Source organism: Hemitrygon akajei, chromosome 25 (assembly GCF_048418815.1).
Source record: "Hemitrygon akajei chromosome 25, sHemAka1.3, whole genome shotgun sequence".
In the NCBI taxonomy this organism is placed as follows: Eukaryota; Metazoa; Chordata; class Chondrichthyes; order Myliobatiformes; family Dasyatidae; genus Hemitrygon; species Hemitrygon akajei.
In genome coordinates this window covers 43,529,274-43,552,367 of record NC_133148.1, presented here as the reverse complement: position 1 = coordinate 43,552,367, position 23,094 = coordinate 43,529,274, and the positions used below count along the sequence as shown (strand labels likewise).

Here is a 23,094-nt window from a genome sequence, read left to right as displayed (position 1 = left end):
ACGCTGCCTGGCCTGCTGAGTTCCTCCAGCATTTTGTTTGTGAAGCTTAGTAGTACATTTGGAATGCTTGTCTTCATCGGTCAGAATATTGAGTACAGGAGTTGAGGTGTCATGTATACAGCTGCATAAGTCACTGCTAAGGCCACTTTTGGGTTACTCTGTGGTCACCCTGCTACAGGAAGGATGCCATAAATCTGGAGAGGGAGAAAAGATTGGTGAGGATGTTATTGGGACGGGAGGGTTGGGTTTTGGATATGAGACGAGATAGTTTGGGACTTTTATTTCCTGGAGCATTGGAGGCCTATGGAGATCTATAAATGGTGGGGCAGAGGGCAGAATGGATAGGGTGAATAACTAAAGTCTTTTCCTCAGGGTAATGAGGTCCAAAACTAAAGGGCACAACTTTAAAAGAAGAAGGGAAAGATTTAAAAAGGGCCTTGTGGGACAACTTTCTCATATAGAGGAACATACTGTTGCGTTTTTTGCCAAGGGAAATGGAAGATGGTAGAAAATCAGAGATAAAATATAATATGCAGATGAGGAGGGAAAGGGTGGAGCTACCATTGGGTAGGAGGTACAGAAGCCTGAAGCTCTACACCTCCAGGTTCAAGAATAATTACTTCCCCTTGATTTGGGAATGAGCTGCCAGAAGAAGTTGTAGAGCTGGGTACAGTTATGACATTTAAAATGCAGTTGGGCAGATACTTGAATAGGAATGGGGTAGTGACCAAATGCAGGCAAATTGATTGGCACTAGTTGACAGAAGCATTGCAGGGTAACAAGAGTTACATCAAGGGCAGTCACCTGAATTATTTGTTTACTTAGAAATGCAGTGCAGAACAGGCCCTTCTGGCCCAACGAACCACACCGTCCAGAAACCCACCTGTTCAGCCTTATAGCTGGACAATTTACATTGATCAATTAATCGTAATATCTTTGGACTGTGTGAGGAAAGCCATTGTTTGCGGGACGGAACATACAAACTCCTTACAGATAACGTTGGAACTGAACTCCAAACTTCAACGCCCCGAGCGGTAAGAGCATCGTGCTACCCACTACTCCACTGAGGTGCCCACAGCTAACCTGCAGCAAATGCGAGCTGCCTGACTCTGATCACTTCGTTCTGCATCCAGGTGGATGTCATACCTCAAACGTCTGGCCAGGTACAAATGGGAGAAATGGTAGGCTTCTCTCCTCAGTTCCCCAGTTCTTGTTGGTCCTGGTGTTTCGCACTACCGCGTTCTCATCGAATCGTTGGTTGATGTGGAGGGCAATGTTGTTGGAATAACTCGCTATCAGATTCACAGCAAACCTGAAAAAAAGACAATCCATGTGGGTCACTGTTCCTGTTTTATTTTCTCAATCACTACCTGTCCCACGTTCAACCCCTCACCCATACACCAGGGCCAATATGCAGTGGTTGATTCACCTACCAACCTGCACTTCTTTGGAATGTGGGAGAAAACCAGTGTCCCAGGGGAGCATGCAAACTCCACACAGAAAGCAGCCAACATCAGGGTCACTGCCACTGTGGGCAACAGCTCTAAGTGTTCCATATCCACAGTTTGAACATGGGACAGTGGGATGATGTAATGGTCTTGTGATGGTGGGGTGATGTAATTTTCCTGCCAGTGTGAGGTCACATGATGTAATTTTCCTGCTAGTGTGAGGTCAGGTGGTGGCATGTTCCAACAGGTATGTAAGGGGAAACCCCTTTTGTGACGCAGCATAGATCGATAGTTAGTTTTGCTGCATATTCCTCTCATGATGCAGTTTCGTTTTAAAGTGGAGTTACATTCTATTTTAAGGTGGAAACGTTATTGCCAGCAGTTTCACCAATTGCTGCCAGTTTTTGTTTGTACACCTTGTTTTACCTCTATAGTCTAGTATTCGAGAGTGAAGATTTTACCAAAGTACGGGAACCTGAAGGATTGAGTAAAGTTGGTGTCATTCGACGGCTTTGTAAAGGATCAACCTTATTGAATCTTCGTTCAGGAATAGTGGCCTGCATCTGAGATAACCCCTGCAAGATCAGGAAGGTTTGTGCAATGTTCCCTCCAGCAAAAAGGTCAGTTCCTTTAAGCTGTTTTATCTCCTTCATCGTGAATCCTTTGGACAAGGCATCACTCGGCTGCAGGATCAACATATCATCGTTATTTCGAAGAAATCAGTTTTCAGGGAAAGCTCTCCTTACTGACTGTATAAATCACTTGGACTTTCGAATTTACCACTTTAAGAACTATTCCAGAGTTTGGCTGTTTGTTAAATTGCCATATAGCAGCTAACTTCTGGTTAAGTTAGTCATTGGTTTACTTTTCACTTTTGTTGAGCAGAGTTTAATAAATGTTTATGTTTGTTTATAAAACCTGACAATTCTATATTCATTGTTGCCCACCACACAACAGAAGGAACTCCCACATCACAGATTACTCAGGTTAAGTTCCATATCCTGGTGTGATCAAGGGTCTCAATCCCCCAAGTTGAGCACCCACACAGGTCAGAAAAAGATATAGGAACAGAATGTTTGCACTAGAGAAGGTGCAGAGGGTATTCTTCAGGAAGTTGCCTGGACTGGTAGATTCTAGTTGTAGGGAGAGATGGGGAAAGATCGGAGATGCTGGGCCTGTTTTCCCTGAAGTTAAGGTGGCCGAGGTGTGACCTCACCAAGGTTTATGAGATTAAGAAACACACAATACAATGAGCTCTTATAATCTCCTTCAAAGACAAGAGATACAGGTTTGTAAGAGAAATAAGCTTTAAAGGAGATCTCGTGGGGTTAGTTTCTTTACACAGAGAGGATGATATGTAGAAAGTCTTGCCGAAGACATCCGATAAAATTGAGAGACAATTAATTAGGCAAAGCATAGAAACAGACAGTCTTACATATGGACAAACAGATTAGTGTAGATAAACAAAGTTGTATGCCAAGCATGGTACGTAACAGTTCATGAAACTCTTTACTGTACCATTCTTCACTGATCGGGGTTCAATTCCCACTGCTGTCTCTAAGAAGTTTGTACATTCTCCACATAAATGCATGGGCTTTTTCTGGCTGCCCTGGTGTCCTCCCTCATTCTAAAGACATATGGGTTAGGTTAGTAACTTGTAGCATGCTATGGTGGCACCAGAAGCTTGGCAACACTTGTGGGTTGTTCTCAGACTGTGTTGGTTATTGATGGAAAAAAGGCATTTCACTGTACGTTTCAATGAACATGTGACAAACAAAACTAATCATCTTCTACCTTCTAAAGGACCAGTTTTAATGACCATAAAACTTGCTTTAGGATCCAGCACCTCACCGACGTACAATTACCTGTGAGTGAAAAAATAAAAATCTAGCTAAACACAGAAGTCACTGGATCCACTCAGGTGCAGCTCTGGAGAGGGAGACAGGGTTAACATCTAAGGCTGCAGCCCGTTCATCAGTGCCTACCTGTGAGAGTTAACCTTCACAGTCCCAATAACCTTTATCAGCTGCTGAGGCCGGATGCTTCCGATGTAGGCCTGGTATGGAACAACCTGAGGAATGAAATGAGAAGTCTGTCAATGACAGATGAAGTGTACAGATGGAGTCAAAGAGCAAACAGCACAGGAACAGGTCCTTCAGCTCATCTATTCTATACCAAATTATTATTCTGGCATGATCCATCAACCTGTATCTGGGCTATAGTTTCCCATACCCCTCCCATCCATGTACCTATCCAAAATCCAAAATCCAAAATCCAAACCCATCTTGTGTTGGCAGCTTGTCCCCAAACTCTCACCACCCTCTGAGTGAAGAAGTTCCCCTCATGTTCCCCTTAAAACATTTCACTTATCAGCCTTAACCCATGAGTTCTAGTCTCATCAATGTAGTTCTAAATGGCTGAGGTTTATAAGGCAGGAGGAGATTCCAATAATATGGAGAGATGAGGTCATGGAGAGAGTTAAAACACAAATGCAGGCACAAGACTTATAGTTGAAGGCCACGGTTAGCCAATGAATACCTGAGTGAGATGTCAACCTACACTCAGGCCTGTCACCATTCAGTAATGTGGATGTGATAGACCACTGACCCAACCCACTACCTCCATCAGTGGCTAACAGATCACCAGCTCATCATATGGGAGAACACCTCCACAATCTGGCTTGGTGATCCCTTCCTTCCATTGGTTTTGGTGCGGGGAGCATTGAGTAACATGTATGAGGGGTAGGGTTGTCCACCACCTCCTGTGTTAGAGTCATACATCACGGAAATAGGCATTTCAGTCTATTGAGTCTGCACTGATCATCAACCACCCATTTTACACTAAACCTATTTGATTCTCCCCACTTTTCCATCTACTCCCCCACATTTCACCTCTCAGCTACACACTGGGGACAATGTGCACTGTTTCCTACCCTAAGAGGTCACTTTGCTTGTATAGAAGGTGCCTGTTCAAATAAAATACAGCGGTACAACAGTTAGTACTGCAACTCCCTGTGTCAGAGACCTGGGTTCAGTCATGACGGCTGCTCGGTCTGAATGTCTCTGTGGATTTTGTACCTTCTTGTGATGTTTGGGTTTTCCAGGGGTGCTCTGATTTGCTCCCACATCCAAAGATCATCGGCCTGTAAGTTTGACGTCAGTGGTGGGTAAATTAATGGAAAGTATTCTTAGAGATGGTATATATAATTATCTGGATAGACAGGGTCTGATTAGGAACAGTCAACATGGATTTGTGCATGTAAGGTCATGTTTGACAAATCTTATTGAATTTTTTGAAGAGGTTATGAGGAAAGTTGATGAGGGTAAAGCAGTGGATGTTGTCTATATGGACTTCAGAAAGGCCTTTGACAAGTTTCCACATGGAAGGTTAGTTAGGAAGGTTCAATCTTTAGGTGTTAATATTAAAGTAGTAAAATGGATTCAACAGTGGCTGGATGGGAGATGCCAGAGAGTAGTGGTGGATAACTGTTTGTCAGATTGGAGGCTGGTGACTAGAGATGTGCCTCAGGGATCTGTACTGGGTCCAATGTTGTTTGTTATATACATTAATGATCTGGATGATGGGGTGGTAAATTGGATTAGTAAATTATGCAGATGATACTAAAATAGGTGGCATTGTGGATAATGAAGTAGGTTTTCAAAGCTTGCAGAGAGATTTAGGCCAGTTATAAGTGTGGGCTGAAAGATGGCAAATGGAGTTTAATGCTGATAAGTGTGAGATGCTACATTTAAGTAGGACTAATCAAAATAGGACTTACATGGTAAATGATAGGGCATTGAAGAATGCAGTAGAACAGAGTGATCTGGGAATAATGGTGCATAGTTCCCTGAAGGTGGAATCTCATGTGGATAGGGTAGTGAAGAAAGCTTTTGGTATGCTGGCCTTTATAAATCAGAGCATTGAGTATAGGAGTTGGGATGTAATGTTAAAATTGTACAAGGCATTGGTAAGGCCAAATTTCGAGTATTGTGTACATTTCTCATCACCGAATTATAGAAAAGATGTCAACAAAATAGAGAGAGTACAGAGAAGGTTTACTAGAATGTTACCTGGGTTTCAGCTGTTATGAAGGATGAACAGCTCTGATGGGCAGAAGGGTGCAGAGTTGCCCATGTTCCCCCCCCCCCCCCCACCCGGAGAATCACAGACCATTACTGTTGCTATGCTGCTCATGAGAGAGAGAGATGGAAAAGAAAACATGCAAGAACATCTGCGAGAAATAAGAGAGGGGAGAGAGACTTGTTGATTCACCGTATTATGACTTCTGAGAGAGTTATTTATCTTGTACCATTCTGTTCATTAAAATTCCTCAGCGGACAGCCGGAGTGGGCTGGTTTGATGGACACAGCCATTCAAAATTGATTGACAACTGAGACCCCGTGAGTAGGGATAAAAGTGAGGTCTGGGGAGACACCCTTCAGACACACCAGGAGACACACCATTGAGCACTGATTGAGTGTTGGAACCCACGGGAAGGTGTGGGGCATCGGAGACCGAACAAAGAGATCGGTCAGTTAAACTCACAGTGTTATAGCAGGGCCGGTGGGGACTTGTGTGTGTGTCCACTCATGCCAAAGTGACAAGTCCACCACAGAAGAATGGTCTAGCTGAAGAACAGAGGGGTCATAACTGAATGGCCACAACAAAACGACGGATCAAGAATGTAAAGGAAGGTTTGCCTGACTGTAGCTGTTACTTCTCGCTCGCTCTCTCTCTCTCCCCAATGATTACAACGCAACAACCAATATCTACCTCAGCACGCATGAACTGAACTTTATACTTTGCTATGACAACTCATTATCCCCTAGACATCGATAGAGCTTGTTTATTATTGCTTATTATTATTCCCACACTTTTAGGTTTATTATTGCTAACGTGTATTATCTATATATTTGCATTATTGGTATTGATTTGCTTATTTTACTAATAAACACTTTTGAATATAGTACCACCAGACTCCAAAGGATCCTTCTTTCTCTGCTGGTCAGACACCCAGTTACAGGGTACGTAACACAGCACCGAAGTTACAGAGAAAGGTTGAACAAGTTAGGTCTTTATTCTTTGGAGCATAGAAGGTTGAGGGGGGACTTGATAGAGGTATTTAAAATTATGAGGGGGATAGATAGAGTTGACGTGGATAAGCTTTTTCCATTGACAGTAGGGGAGATTCAAACAAGAGGACATGAGTTGAGAGTTAGGGGGCAAAAGTTTAGGGGTAACACGAGGTGGAACTTCTTTACTCAGAGAGTGGTAGCTGTATGGAACGAGCTTCCAGTAGAAGTGGTACAGGCAGGTTTGATATTGTCATTTAAAGTAAAATTGGATAGGTATGTGGACAGAAAAGGAATGGAGGGTTATGAGCTGAGTGCAGGTCGTTTGGGACTAGGTGAGAGAAAGCGTTCGGCACGGACTAGAAGGGCCGAGATGGCCTGTTTCCGTGCTGTAATTGCTATATGGTTATATGATTGGTCACTAATTTTCTACCAGTACCTAGGTACAGTCTGGGGAGGGAGGGTGGGAGTTGGTAGAACGTAGGGTCAGTGCAACTGGGTGGTTAATATGGCTTTGGTGGACCAAAGGGCCTGTCTCTGTACTGTGTGACTATGACTCTATGGTGAAAGTTGAACCCCTGTGTGTGTTCCCCGGGGCCATTTCCTGTGTTTCAACCTCTGTGCACGTTCAAGGCGTCACTGAGAAAAAGGCTCCGAGCCTGACTCTGGAGGTGGTGAGCTGTAGAGATTCCAAAAGTACAGCAGATATTCCTTCAGTCTTAGCCCGGTGCCACTTGACAGCTGCTTGTCTGAATATTCCCACAGCAGAAGGCCACAGGCTGTGAGCGTCTAACTCAATGGAAAATGCGTCCCAATGGTTCACTCTGTTCCAGGATGAGTACATACAAGGTGCAGGGTGTGATTGGCAGGAGGCTGACTCATTGACAGGATGTACGATCTATATACAGATGGATGGGAGGGAGGAAATGGATAAGAAGGAGATGGATGAGAAGATTGAGATGGTGCAGCAAGAGGGGATGGGGAGGGACAGCGGGAGGGGTCAGGCCAAGAGGAAACAAAGAAACACCACCAATTATGGCAGAAGAGAACAAAAGGTACTTTTGCAAAATCAAAACGAACACTAACCGGATTAGACACAGTCACTGGGGGAGATTTGCCCTGTAAAACAATTTTTAAAAAATGTTAGTACTTCCTTCCTGGATTACATTTGACACACCACTCCAACAAACCCACAATATCAGATACCATCACCAGGAAGCAGAAGGAAGCAACAAGAGATTGGAATTTCCATGAGAAATCACCCAAGATAATAACTAGAACACTTGCCAAACCAAGACACCGAAAATCACAGTAAGACCGGAAGGTTTGTGAGAACGAATGCAGCTAACGCCCCATACAGCCAGCTCTTGTGACAGCCCAGGCTTTACAGACTACTTGGCTCCACGCCCCAGATCCTGACCAGCTCCCCCGATCCTTTCTAACAAGATGAGAGTTGGTGCTGACCAGAATCACAGATCCTGTGCTACATCCTGGACAGAAAGTGTTTGCACTGAGTTGAGCAACAACTGTGTTTGAAGGATGAAGGAGCTCTCAGTGGAACCACAGCTCGAGTCACTGCAGCTACAGAGACCCAAGTTCAATCCCGACCTCAGGTGCTACCTGCATGGAGTTTGCACAGTCCCCCTGTTACCGCATCAGCTTGCCCTGGATACTCCAGTTCTGTCCACATCCGAAAAACTTGTGGGCTGGTAGGTTAATGGTTAATGGCTTCCTGTACATTGTTTTGAGTCTGCTAGTGAGTGGCAGAATCAGGAAAACTGGATGAAACTGTGGACAGACTAAAATTGGACTAGTGTACAATTAGTGTTATGGGTAGTTGATAGTCAACATGAACTTGATTGGCCAAAGGGCCAGTTTCAAAGCTGTTTCACTGTATGATATCTATATCCATGCAAGAGTAATTGGTCAATCATTTTTTACCCAGCACTCCTTAGCAGAGGAGTTACTGACCATACTACTCCATAAATCTAACCTTGGACAAGAACAACAAAGAGGGGGAGGGATCATCCATTAATTCCTAGTTTTTTCCGTTATTCTATTTCTCAGCGTTGTACAGTATGGAAACAGGGATTTCATTCCATCAAGTCCATGCCAGCAGTTGAGCGTGCACTTTTACAATAAATCAAAGTTCAAAGTAAATTTAATGAAAGGACATATATGTTGTTGCATGAATGAAATTGCCGGAGAAAATTACTGGTAGATACAAAGCAGCTTCTTTATTCACCAAAACAAGGTACAGCAGGCATCATATGGAAATGCTTTCCATGGAAAGGTCTGCTGGCCCAACGTGGGCTTGATATTTATTTGCTAAACACAAAGGACAATTACATATTTACAAAGTATAGACAATGCTTTCTTTTGAAGCTACATACCTTCTGATTTGCATCCATCCCACAGACGCCAGCAGCATCTGTGGTCTAGAGTTCACAGGTTCATTGTTCCAAATTAAATCCACAATACATTTTCAAGGAACAGAAGACTGTTAGCCAAAGCCATTTGCTAAATGTAAATTACCTAAACCCAAAAATCATTCTAACATATGTCACCAAATATTACCTCGAGACTCATTTTCTTATGGTCGCTTACAGGAAAATGAAGACTCAATAGAAATTGTGAAAAGCTATAAATAAAGCCTGACAAACAACCAATGCGCAAAAGAAGACAAATTATGCAAATTATTATTTTTTCCTTTTATTTGCATTTTTATCTTCTTTTGCACATTGGTTGTTGTTAGGCTTTATTGATGTACAGTTTTATATGTCTGATGGTTGTGGGATCAGTTCAGTGTTTTGATGAGTGAAATTTTCCTTCTCAATTCAGGAGCCTGAAATAATCTCATTCTAACCCATTTCCTTTGATACTTGTAAACTTTGAATATTGTCCTACATTTTCAATCAAACAAGAATATATTTTATGTTCTAACTGAAGTATTGTGGTAAACGATGTATACCTGTCTGGACATGCCCCTCTGCTGTCTGCTCCTGTGGCTCCTCCCACAGACCCCTGTATAAAGGCGATTGGAGGCACTGCTCCCCCCTCAGTCTCTGAGATGCCGTGCTCCGTTTTGCTGCTAATAAAAGCCTATCGTTCACCTCCAGTCTCCGAGAGTTATTGATGGTGCATCGTATAAAAAGTTATTTTATAATCTTAGACTCTCTTTTTCATCTCTATCCACCTTGATAAAATGCCTTTGCCCTTGCCTTGACATCAAAGGAAATATTCCCATTTCTCTTGCTTTTTCAACACCGATGTCAAACTTTTCACATAGTTCAGCTGCCCATGTTGGTATCGAGACAATATTCATTAATGGTGACATTAATGAAGTTTGAAAATAAATTTACTTTGAACTTTGATGGGCCGATGGATCCTGTTTCCTTTTTTGTGTGCCTCTATGAAGGGTTAAGGAGATAGTGAATCTACAGACAATAATGGTGAAGTTTGATACTGACAATGTGACTGTTCCCAGAAATATTAATAATGAGGAGAAGCAAATGATGGTGGTATCACTAGAAATGGAAAAAACAATTTGATTTGATATTTCAGGTTTCTACTTGATGGAGATATTTCATTTTGCCTTGATTCAGATGCAATCACATACATGCAACAAGCAGCTTTGCATTCAGGAATACCAGCAATAGGATCGAGGCGATATTGATGCACCTTCCCCTCAACAAGTCAATAACAAGTTGAAGGAGGTTGTGTCACTGCCAGGGTGATGTTTATTTAATAATCACATAGCTATTAACTGAAAATAATTGGATTAATCACCCCAGCCTTTTCTATCAGGTTTCTGAATGGCTCATGAACACTATCTAGTTACTTTTTAAAACATTTTTAAAACTTTTGTTTGCACTTTTTTGTGATTTATAGTAATTTGTATACCTTTGCACTGTACTGCTGTCATAAAACAACAAATTTCAAATGCTGGAGGAATTCAGCAGGTCAGGCATCAGTCATGGATGAAAGAAACATCTGGTGATTTGTGCTGAGACCTTCATCAGGAATGATGAAAGGTTTCAGCCTGAAATGAACTGTTTAATGATGTCGGACTTGCTGAGTCCCTCCAGCATTTTGTGTGCATTGCTCAAGATTTCCAGCATATGCTGAAACTCTGGTGTCTCAAATTTCAATTCAAATGTCTGTGATTTATTATTCCTCTCAACCCCATTCTCCTGCCTTCTCCCTGTAACCTTTGACACCCTGACTAATCAAGAACCTATCAACCTCCACTTTAAATATACCCAATGACTTCGCCTCCATTGTGGTAATGAATTCCACAGACTCACTACCCTCTGGCTAAAGAAATTCCTCATCTCTGTTCTAAATGGAAGTTCTTTATTCTGAAGCTGTGCCCTCTGGTCCTAAACTCATGTCCACTCTACCCAGGTATTTCAATATTCAATAACTTTCAATGAGATCCCACCCTCAATTCTTCTAAACTAGTTTGAGTACAGATCCAAAGCCATCAAACACTCCTCATTAGTTAATCTTTTCATTCTTGGGATCATTTTCATGAACCTCCTCTGGACTCTCTCCAATGCCAGTGCATGCTTTCTTAGATAAAGTGCCCAAAACTGCTTACAATATTCCAAGTACAGTTTGACCAATGTCTTATAAAGACTCAGCATCACATCCTTAGCTTTACAACCCTCCCCTCTGCTGTGATAATAAACCTGATTCTGACTGTAGGTCTGACAAGTATGCCTCTCTCCTTTCCTTCTTCACTGGCTGTTCATTCAATTTAGCCAGTGTGAAGCTGCAGTAAACCCCTCCCAGGCATAAAATATTTCATTTCAAGAAAGTGATTTCCCCCACAATCAGTTTATGAGAATACCTGAATTCAGCTCAGAATTAACAAGGAAAAGATTTGCATTTTTACGTCTACGCTAGCTTCAGGAAGTCTCAAAGTAACCTACAGTCAATGGAATACTACTGAAGACAAGGTGCATTCAATTAAACTAGAAAATGCAGTGGTGTTTCTGCCAGGCTGTGTGATGATGTCCGATTAAATGGCTTTAGAGTTGCTCACTACTAAATATTGGCTACACACACAATAAGTACTGCAGGAAATCTGCAGGTCACGTATGGAGGGAAATAAACAGTCTCATTTCAGGCAGAGACCCTTCATTAGGACTGATGAAAATTTCTCGAAAATCAGAGGATCTTTTATACCCATCTGAGACAGAAAGCATCCAATAGATAGCCAATGATGTCAGCTTTTAATTTAAATAAACTACCACAAAAAAAAAGTGGCCGGTGCACTCTTGTTCAGCAACTGCCTCAGAGCTCCAGTAATCTGGGTTTGATTCTGACCTCAGCAGCTGTCTGTGTGGAGTCTGCAAGTTCTTCCTGTGACTGCACAGGTTTCCCATGGGTGCTCCTGTTTTTTCCCATGCCCCAAAGGTGTACAGGTTGGTGGGTTAATTATCCCTAGTGTGAACCAAATGCTCTGGGTTCAATTACAGCCTCGGGGTTCGGAGCGTAATAACGGGGGCTGAGTGAGTTGCTGCCTTGTCTGAAAGAAACATCTGTGTACTTGCACTGTTTGTTCTCTTTTGCACATCGTCCGTTCCTGTTGGGTACAATCTTTCAGCGATTCTATTATGTTTCTTGGATGCAAGGAAACAAATCCCAGGGTTGTACATGATGATATATATGTACTTTGATAATAAACTTACTTTGAACCACGACCCTGTCAATCCTCTCAGCTGAACACAAAAGATCCCATTGAAAAGAGGTTTGAGTGAAGACAATACTGTGAAATGTATTTAAAATGGCTGTTCTTTAGCTGCCACATTCCCAGTACTCCAAACGTGACGTACTTCAGAGATACTTCATTGGTTGTGAGGTGATTTGAGACATCCTAAACTTTGTGATTGGTGAAGCTTGTGGGTGCCAAGCCATCCCTCTAACCAACTCACCAAGTGAATTTGCTTGTTCTTATTTTTTTTTCTAGGCACTACATTCAAGGCCTGTGGTGAGGAGGAAGAAAAGCTGATATAATTATAATGCCCCCATTCCGAAGTGCAGCCTGGAAGCAGCTCTGAGTCAGACACAGTTACATTCAAGCAAGACTTCCAGTGGCTAGATATTTAAAAAACTGCAGATTCAGCCCATAGCTTCCATTTTCGTCAGGAGTTTTCAGTTCTGTCACGGTGGTGAAGGCTGGATCCTCGAACCGTTTGCAACTTCCTGAACTTGTAAAGTTCAAGTTTAATTGTCATTCAACCATAAACATTTATACAGCTAAATAAAACAATGTTCCACTGAGACCAAGGTGCAAAACACAGTACATACACACACACAGCACATATAATTACAATAGAACACAATGTCACAGTAAAATGATACTACCACAAGTCCCTGTGTGGCACAGTCTGAACACTGATAGAACATAGTTCACTCATGCACTGATGGCCTGCTCTGATGTCTATGCTCTTGTGTACTTCAATTTTTTTTTACGTGTTTCACATCCAAGCGGTTACTCCCAGTGCTCACCTCTCCCTCAACACATTACAGTAATTCCCTCAGTGTTGGTCACAAGCCTGCCTTTGTATAACTTACTCAAGAGATGGAGGCATTTTCCAAAAACAAGTTAAACATGTTGGTACTTACAGGATTTTTGCCATATAGGCCAGGGACAGCGAAGGCAGGACTGGCACAGACTGGAGATTGGACCTACAAGAAAATGTAATGCAGAGGAGTTTAAACCAAAGCAAAATTCTGAGAAATTCCATGTGTGCACAGCAAATACAGATCCGAACAATAAATTTAGAGTCAGCTTCTGTTGACTTGATGCCTTAATTCATTCCACAGTCAAAGTCACTTAGATCACATTTCTTCCCCATTCTGATGTTTGGTCTGACCAACGACTGAATATCTTGACCACATGGTAGGCTTATTCAGAAAGTCAGAAGGCATGGGATCCAGGGAACTTTGGCCAGGTGGATGCAGAATTGGCTTGCCTGCAGAAGGCAGAGGGTCGTGGTGGAGGGAGTACATTCAGATTGGAGGGTTGTGACAAGTGGTGTCCCACAAGGATCTGTAATGGGACCTCTACTTTTCGTGATTTTTATTAACGACCTGGATGCGGGGGTAGAAGGGTGGGTTGGCAAGTTTGCAGATGACACAAAGGTTGGTGGTGTTGTAGATAGTGTAGAGGATTGTCGAAGATTGCAGAGAGACATTGATAGGATGCAGAAGTGGGCTGAGAAGTGGCAGATGAAGTTCAACCCGGAGAAGTGTGAGGTGGTACACTTTGGAAGGACAAACTCCAAGGCAGAGTACAAAGTAAATGGCAGGATACTTGGTAGTGTGGAGGAGCAGAGGGATCTGGGGGTACACGTCCACAGATCCCTGAAAGTTGTCTCACAGGTAGATAGGGTAGTTAAGAAAGCTTATGGGGTGTTAGCTTTCATAAGTCGAGGGACAGAGTTTAAGAAACGCGATATGATGATGCAGCTCTATAAAACTCTAGTTAGGCCAGACTTGGAGTACTGTGTCCAGTTCTGGTCACCTCAGTATAGGAAGGATGTGGAAGCATTGGAAAGGGTACAGGATTTACCAGGATGCTGCCTGGTTTAGAGAATATGGATTATGATCAGAGATTAAGGGAGCTAGGGCTTTACTCTTTGGAGAGAAGGAGGATGAGAGGAGACATGATAGAGGTGTACAAGATATTAAGAGGAATAGATAGAGTGGACAGCCAGCGCCTCTTCCCCAGGGCACCACTGCTCAGTACAAGAGGACATGGCTTTAAGGTAAGGGGAAGGAAGTTCAAGGGGGATATTAGAGGAAGGTTTTTCACTCAGAGAGTGGTTGGTGTATGGAATGCACTGCCTGAATCAGTGGTGGAGGCAGATACACTAGTGAAGTTTAAGAGACTACTAGACAGGTATATGGAGGAAGTCAAGGTGGGGGTTTATACGGGAGGCAGGGCTTGAGGGTTGGCACATTGTGGACCAAAGGGCCTGTAATGTGCTGTACTATTCTATGTTCTATGTACATCCGCATTGCATTGCTGACAATTTCCATTAGCAAACAGGTGTACCTGATAAAGTGCTCACTGAGTGTAATTATTTACTTAATAAGCCACACAATTTAATCATTAACTCTCTCCTCAGCCTCTTCTATTGCCCAACAGTGGAGCAGCTGGTCACTCATTCTTTTAAATTTCAGCAAGTACTGGCCCAGAGTCATCAAACTCTCCTCATATTCCCAGAATCATTCTCCTGAATCTCTGAACTCTCTCCAATGTCAACACATCCTTTCTTAGATAAAAGGCACAAACTGCTCATTATCCTCCAAGAAAGGCCTTATCAGTGCTTTATAAAGCCCCAGCATTACATCCTTGCTTTTACAGTCTAGTCCTCTCAACAACAACGCTAACATTCAGTTTACCTTCCACACCACTGACTCAGCCTGCAAGCTTACTGTTGGGGATCCAGCACAAGGACTCCCAAGTCTCTTTGCACCCCAGAGTTTTGAATTTTCTCCCAATTTGGAAAATAGTCTATCCTTTTGTTCCGTCAACCAAAGTGGATGACCATACCCTTCCCAACACTGTATTCCATCTGCCACTTCTTTGCCCATTCTCCTAATCTGTCTAGGTCCTTCTGAAGCCTCTCTACTTCCTCAACACTAGCTATCTTTGTATTTTCTGCAAACTTGAACACAAAGCCATCATAGAAAAACACAGAAACATAGAAAACCTACAGCACAATAAAGGCCCTTCCACCCACAAAGCTGTGCTGAACACGTCCTTACCTTACCTTAGAACTACCTAGGCTTACCCTTCGTCGCTCCAAGGAGAAAAAGCCAAGTTCACTCAACCTATTCCCATAAGGGATGCTCCCCAGTCCAGGCAACATCCTTGTAAATGTCCTCTGCACCCTTTCTATGGTTTCCATGTCCTTCCTGTAGTGAGGCGACCAGAAATCAGCACAGTACTCCAAGTGGGGTCTGACCAGGGTCCTATATAGCTGCAACATTACCTCTCGGCTCTTAAACTCAATCCCATAGTTGATGAAGGCCAATACACCATATGCCTTCTTAACAACAGAGTCAACCTGTGTAGCAGCTTTGAGTGTCCTATGGACTCGGACCCCAAGACCCCTCTGATCCTCCACATTGCCAAGAGTCTTACCATTAATGCTATATTCTGCCATCATATTTGACTTACCAAAATGAACCACCTCACACTTATCTGGGTTGAAGTCTATCTGCCACTTCTCAGCCCAGTTTTGCATCCTATCAATGTCCCGCGTAACATCTAACAGCCCTCCACACTATCCACAACACCTCCAACCCTTGTGTCATTAGCAAATTTACTAACTTATTCCTCTGCTTCCTCATCCAGGTCATTTATAAAAATCACGAAGAGTAGGGGTCCCAGAACAGATCCCCGACTCTCAAACCATCGGTCTGAGCGTGTCCCTTCTCTATCAGCTGCCTATCCTCTCTTTCACACTGTCTCCAAGCTTTCTCTATTTGTGAGCCAACCTCCCTTTCCTCCGTCTCTTTAGTACAGTTCCCACCCCCCAACAATTCTAGTTTAACCTCTTCCCAATAGCCTTAGCAAACCTCCTCACCAGGATATTGGACCCCTTGGGATTCAAGTGCAACCTGTCCTTTTTGTACAGGTCACACCTGCCCCAAATGAGGTCCCAATAATCCAGAAATCTGAATCCCTTCCCCCTGCTCCAATCCCACAGCCACGCATTTATCCTCCACCTCATTGTACTCCTATAGTCACTGTCATTCCATCAATTTCATCATCCAAATCATTGACATATAATGTAAAAAGCAGTCCCAACACTGACCCCTGTGGAACACCGCAAGTCACCGGCAGCCAAAAAGAAAAGGCTCCCTTTATTCCTACTCTATGCCTCCTGCCAATCCACCAATGGTCTAATAACTTTCCTGTAATACCATGGACTCTTGTTAAGCAGCCTCATGTGTGGTACCTTGTCAAAGGCCTTCTGAAAATACAAATACACAACATCCTCCAATTCTCCTTCATCTATTCTGCTTGAAATTTCCTCAAAGAATTCCAACAGATTTATCAGGCAAGATTTTCCCTTAAGGAAACCATGCTGACTTTGGCCTATTTTATCATGTGCTTCCAAGTACCCTGAGACCTCATCCTTAATAATTGTCTTCAACATTTTCCCAACCACTTAAGTCAGGCTAACTAGCCTATCATTTCCTTTCTTCTGCCTCCCTCCCTTCTTAAAGAGTGGAGTGACATTTGCAATTTTCTGACCATCCAGAAACATACCAGGATCTAGTGATAATTGAAAGATCATTAACACCTCCACAATCTCTTCAGCTACCTCTTTCAGAACCCAGGGCTGCAGATCATCTAGTCCAGGTAACTTATCTACCTTCAGACCTTTCAGTTTCCAAAGCAGCTTCTCATCTGAATGGCACATTCACTCTATTCTGCCCCCTGACACTTCAAACTTCCAGTATACTGCTAGTGATTTCACAAAGAATATTTATTCAGTTCATCCACCACTTCCTTAGAAAGGGAAAAAAGATTATGAGAGAATGCTGGCAGGGAACATAAAAACTGACTGTAAAAGCTTTTATAGATATGTGAAAAGAAAAAGATTGGTTAAGACAAATGTAGCTCCCTTACAGTCAGAAGCAGGTGAATTGGTCATGGGGAACAAGGACATAGCAGACCAATTGAATAACTACTTTGGTTATGTCTTCATTAAGGAGGACGTAAATAATCTTCCAGAAATAGTAGGGGACCAAGGGTCTAGTGAGATGGAGGAACTGAGGGAAATACATATTAGTAGGGAAGTGGTGTTAGGTAAATTGAAGGGATTAAAGGCAGATAAATCCCCAGGGCCAGCTGGTCTGCATCCCAGAGTGCTTAAGGAAGTAGCCCAAGAAATAGTGGATGCATTAGTAATAATTTTTCAAAACTCCTTAGATTCTGGATTACTTCCTGAGGATTGGAGGGTGGCTAATGTAACCCCACTTTTTAAAAAAGGAGGGAGAGAAACCGGGGAATTATTGACCGGTTAGCCTGACATCAGTGGTGGGGAAAATGCTAGAGTCGATTATCAAAGATGTGATAACAGCACATTTGGAATGAGGTGAAATCATCGGACGAAGTCAGCATGGATTTGTGAAAGGAAAATCATGTCTGACGAATCTTATAGAATTTTTTGAGGATGTAACTAGTAGATAGGGGAGAACCAGTGGATGTGGTATATTTGAATTTTCAAAAGGCTTTTGACAAGGTCCCACACAGGAGATTAGTGTGCAAACTTAAGGCACATGGTGTTGGGGGTATGGTATTGATGCGGATAGAGAATTGGTTGGCAAACAGGAAGCAAAGAGTGGGAATAAAAGGGACCTTTTCAGATTGGCAGGTGGTGACTAGTGGGGTACTGCAAGGCTCAGTGCTGGGGCCCCAGTTGTTTACAATATATATTAATGATTTAGACGACAGAATTAAATGTAGCATCTCCAAGTTTGCGGATGACACAAAGCTGGGCGGCAGTGTTAGCTGTGAGGAGGATGCTGAGTGACTTGGATAGGTTAGGTGAGTGGGCAAATTCATGGCAGATGCAATTTAATGTGGATAAATGTGAGGTTATCCAGTTTGGTTGCAAGAACAGGAAAACAGATTATTATCTGAATGGTGGCCGATTAGGAAAAGGGGAGATGCAACGAGACCTGGGTGTCATTGTACACCAGTCATTGAAAGTGGGCATGCAGGTACAGCAGGTGGTGAAAAAGGCAAATGGTATGTTGGCATTCATAGCAAAAGGATTTGAGTACAGGAGCAGGGAGGTTCTACTGCAGTTGTACAAGGCCTTGGTGAGACCACACCTGGAGTATTGTGTGCAGTTTTGGTCCCCTAATCTGAGGAAAGACATTCTTGCCATAGAGGGAGTACAAAGAAGGTTCACCAGATTGATTCCTGGGATGGCAGGACTTTCATATGAAGGAAGACTGGATCAACTAGGCTTATACTCACTGGAATTTAGAAGATTGAGGGGGGATCTTATTGAAACGTATAAAATTCTAAAGGGATTGGACAAACTAGATGCAGAAAGATTGTTTCTGATGTTGGGGGAGACCAGAATGAGGGGTCACAGTTTAAGGATAAAGGGGAAGCCTTTTAGGACCGAGATGAGGAAAAACTTCTTCACACAGAGAGTGGTGAATCTGTGGAATTCTCTGCCACAGGAAACAGTTCATTGGCTATATTTAAGAGTGAGTAAGATATGGCCCTTGTGGCTAAAGGGATCAGGGGGTATGGAGAGAAAGCAGGTACAAAGTTCTGAGTTGGATGATCAGCCATGATCATATTGAATGGCGGTGCAGGCTCGAAGGGCCGAATGGCCTACTCCTGCACTTATTTTCTATGTTTCTATATATGTTTATCCCCCATTACTACCTCTTCAGCATTATTTGCCATCAGTCTGATCTCTACTCTCACATCTCTTTTACTCTTTATACATCTGAAAAAACTTTGAGTATTTTATATTATTGGCTAGCTTGTCTTCATATTTAAACTTTTCCCTCCTTATGGCTTTTTTAGATGCCTTCTGTTGGTTTTTTAAAAGTTTCCCACCCTCTAACTTCCCACAAATTTTGCTGTATTATATTCCTTCTCTTTTGCTTTTATGTTGTTTTTTATTTCTCTTGTCAGCTACAGATGTGTCTTCCTGCTTTTAGAAGCTGCAGAGGATTGTAAATCTGGTCAGCTCCATCTCGGGTACTAGCCTGCAAAGTACCCAGGACATCTTCAATTTGCAGTGTCTCAGAAAGGCAGTGCCCATTATCAAGGACCCCCAGCACCCAGGGCATGCCCTTTTCTGACTGTTACCATCAGGTAGGAGGTACAGAAGCCTGAAGGCACACACTCAGCGATTCAGGAACAACTTCTTTCCCTCTGCCATCCGATTCCAAAATGGACAGTGACCCCTTGAACAATATCTCACTTTTTTCAATGTACATTCGGCCCTCCTTATCCATGAGGGATTGGTTCCGGGACCTCCCACGGATACCAAAAAACGCGGATGCTCAAGTCCCTTATATAAAATGGCGTAGTATCGCATATAACCTACATACATCCTCCCGTATACTTTAACTCAACTCTAGATTACATATAATACCTAATACAATGCAAATGCTATGTAAATAGTTGTTACTCTGTCTTGTTTAGGGAATAATGACAAAGAAAAAAAACTGTACATGTTCCTCTCGCTCACAACACAAGCAGCGAACGAACAAGACGTGAGGTGAACAATGATCAAACGACGAGTAAAACTTGTAATACCTGTACAGTAGTTATTACACTGTCTTGTTTAGGGAATAAGGACGCTTTGGAGGAGGCTCAATAATACTGAAGTCAGGAACTGTGGAGGTTGAGGGCTGAGGATCTTCAAGTGTTGAACGTCGAGACTTCAGAATTGCAGATGCTTCAGTTAGAAACACTGTTATAGGAAGCTGTTTCTTATTTTCCTTTGCACTATCGAACAAATCTTGAAATGTAGCCTTTCTCTTCTATGAGTTTCTTGAGCTCCTCTGGGAATGCTGCTGATTCTCCTATGATCTTTACGTTCTTGAGGCTGTAGTGCTTTACATAGCCAGCCAGCCATCCCTTATTAGCCTTAAGCTCTTTTCTCTCGCTCTAATCAACTCCATCACAGTAGTGCTCATGGAGACTAAGAGCTTTTCCATGTATAATTTGGCCATCGACAGGGATATGCTTCTGTGACATATCCTGTAGCCACACACTTGGCGAGAGATGGCACTTTACACTCCCACTTAGCCTCTGAGGAATTGCTTTGACCACCTAATTGTTTTTTAGGAGCTATTTTTTTCACAGGAACAAAGTAGCAAATGAACGAAACACGAGGCAAATAATGCTCGAATGAGTGCTGGAGGAGCACTTCCGGGTTTTCTCGATTCGCAGTTGGTTGAATTCGTGCATGCGGAACTCGCGGAAAAGGAGGGCCAACTGTACAGTATTTCTGGTTTTTGTACTTTTTAAAAAAATATATTCAATATACTTATACTGTAATTGATTTACTTATTTATTTTTTTTTACTTTTTTCTCTTCTAGATTATGTATTGCATTGAACTGCTGCTGCTAAGTTAACAAACTTCACGTCACATGCCAGTGATAATAAACCTGATTCTGATTCTGACTTTTTCTTCTCAGGGGTGTATCCATCCTGTGCCTTCTAAATTTCTCCCAGAAACTCCAACCATTGCTGTTTTGCCATCATTCCTGCTGGTGTCCCCTTCTAATAAACTTTGGCCAACTCCTTTCTCATGCGTCTCTAATTCCCCTTTCTCCCCTGTAATACTGATATATCTGACTTTAGCTTCTCTTTCTCAAATTGCAAGGTGAAGTCTATCATATTATAATCACTACAATCATAAAGGTTCCTTTACCTTAATGTCTCAAATCAAATCCAGTTCATAACACACCACCCAATCCAGAAAAACCTTTCCCCTGGTGGGCTCAACTACAAGCTGCTCCAAAATGTCATCTCAGCATTCTACAAATTCTCTCTTTTGGGATCCAATGCCAACCTGATTTTCCAAACCAATCTGCATATCGAATCCATGATTATTATAACATCACCATTTTGACATGCCTTCTCTGCCTCCAGTTGTAGTTCATAGCTGAACAGTATCCCGGCTACTGTTCAGAGGCCTGTATATAACTCCCATCAGGGACTTTTTACCTTGCAGTTTTTTAACTCTACCCACAATGATTCTACATATTCTGATCCTATGTCAACTCTTTTGAATGATTTGATTTCATTTTTTACCTACAGAGCCTCCTCACCTCCTCTGGTAACCTGCCTGTCCTTTCATTACAGTATGTATCCCTGGATGTTAATCTCCCAACTATGACCTTCCTTCAGAAACAACTCTGCAATGCCCACAATATACTGCCTGCCAATCTCTAACTGCACTGTAACATCATCTACCTTATTTCATATACTGTGTGCATTCATATATAACACTTCCAGTTCTGTATTCTTCACCCATTTTGATTTGCCCCCATATTATACTTCAACTTGTCCAATTGACCAAAGTTCTACCCTATCATCTGCCTGTCATTCCTGACAGGCTCACTGCACACTGCATCTGGTTGTATGCCAACTGTCCCATCCTTATTCCATACTCTGATTCCTAACAGTCTGCCAAATTAGCTTAAACCCTCCCCAACATTCTAGCAAACCTACCCACAAGGGTATTGGTCTCCCTCAGTTCAGGTGTAACCCATACCCTCCCCAGAAGAGAAATGATCCAGAAATCTTAAGTCCTGTCCCCTGCACCAGTTCCTCAGCCTCACATTCATCTGCAAATCATCCTATTCTTAAATGTTTTAGATATGGTGTGACTTAAGAGTTTTACTGATTGGGTAATTTGTGACTGACAATCAGAACATTCAGTTCCGAAGAGGTTCTCCAACGTAAAGTGTGGCAACATCTACAATCTGCCGTCCAACAAATCCTTGGACTGTGTTGGTCATCGACACAAACGACACATTTCAGTCTGATTCGATGTGTGTGTGTCATATAGTGACAAGGGAAACTTGACAAGGAGCTTCTTCACTCAGAAGATGGTGAGAGTTTAGAATGAGCAGCCAGTGGAATTGGTGGATGTGGATTTAATGTCCTTGCTTAATATAAGTTTGGATAGGTACATGGATAGAGAGCTACAGTCCAGGTGCAGGTTGATGGAATTAGATGGGTCAAAGGTCTGGTTCTGTGTTCTACAACTCTAAATAAAACTCTACAGAATACCCTGCAGAAAGAAGAGGGCTGGGGCAGGCAAAATAAATGGGAGAGGTTGAGTGGGGGCCCTGGTGACTGGGTGGAGATACGTCTCTACCGAAGGAGGTCTAAGGTGTTCCTTCTCTCCACTAGCCTGCAGGTCACCCTTGGGCAAGGTGTAGCAAGGTGGACTGGGGAAGGCAGAGGATAAGAATTGGGAGCAGCTGAATGGGAGCCCAGGTAGGTAGTGAGATAAAAAGGAGAGAAACAGAGAGTCCCCATAGCATAGGAGTAAGATCAGGCTTATAACGACGTTTCAAAATCCGCATCCCAATTCAGGATTGTTCAGTCGTAATTAAATTTAGACAAGGGGTCCATATGAGTCTCTGGTCCCTGACAACATCTGGTAATATTAACACACACATCCACTGACTCTCACAGATACCTTCCCACCCTGTCATTTGTCATTTTCTTTTCCCAGTTTTTCCATCTCCACTACATAACCCAAAATGTTGACTGTTATTCCTCTCCATACATACTGCCTGACCTGCTGAGTTGCCCCTAACATTCTGTGTGTGTTACTCTGGATTCCCAGCATCTGCAGAATCTCGTGTTTCTGGCAATAATATTTAATGCTGGTGCTCAGGAAGTTGCAGTGCCCCTGGTCAAGCTCTTCCATTGAGACTACAACACTGAGCTGTGATGCCCACATCATTTCAATGAATAATAATAATGATAGGACATCAAGAGAGACAGGTATCTCACCAAGGAAAATGAGCTAAC

At 42.7% G+C, this 23,094-nt stretch overlaps 1 protein-coding gene across 4 annotated transcripts in view; it reads right to left on the bottom strand.

The window, feature by feature from the left end:
• LOC140716572 (galectin-9-like) overlaps nt 1-23,094 on the bottom strand; it is a 49,132-nt gene that overhangs the window by 8,231 nt on the left and 17,807 nt on the right. For 2 of the 4 annotated variants that reach the window (XM_073029415.1, XM_073029418.1), the window contains 5 exons: nt 13,157-13,219; nt 12,463-12,513; nt 7,607-7,639; nt 3,434-3,519; nt 1,147-1,312 (listed from right to left, as the gene is read on the bottom strand). In XM_073029415.1, coding sequence (XP_072885516.1) covers nt 1,147-1,312; nt 3,434-3,519; nt 7,607-7,639; nt 12,463-12,513; nt 13,157-13,219 — 399 coding nt within the window. The remainder of the gene's footprint in view (nt 1-1,146; nt 1,313-3,433; nt 3,520-7,606; nt 7,640-12,462; nt 12,514-13,156; nt 13,220-23,094) is intronic. The other 2 variants (XM_073029417.1, XM_073029419.1) reach the window with 1 other exon arrangement.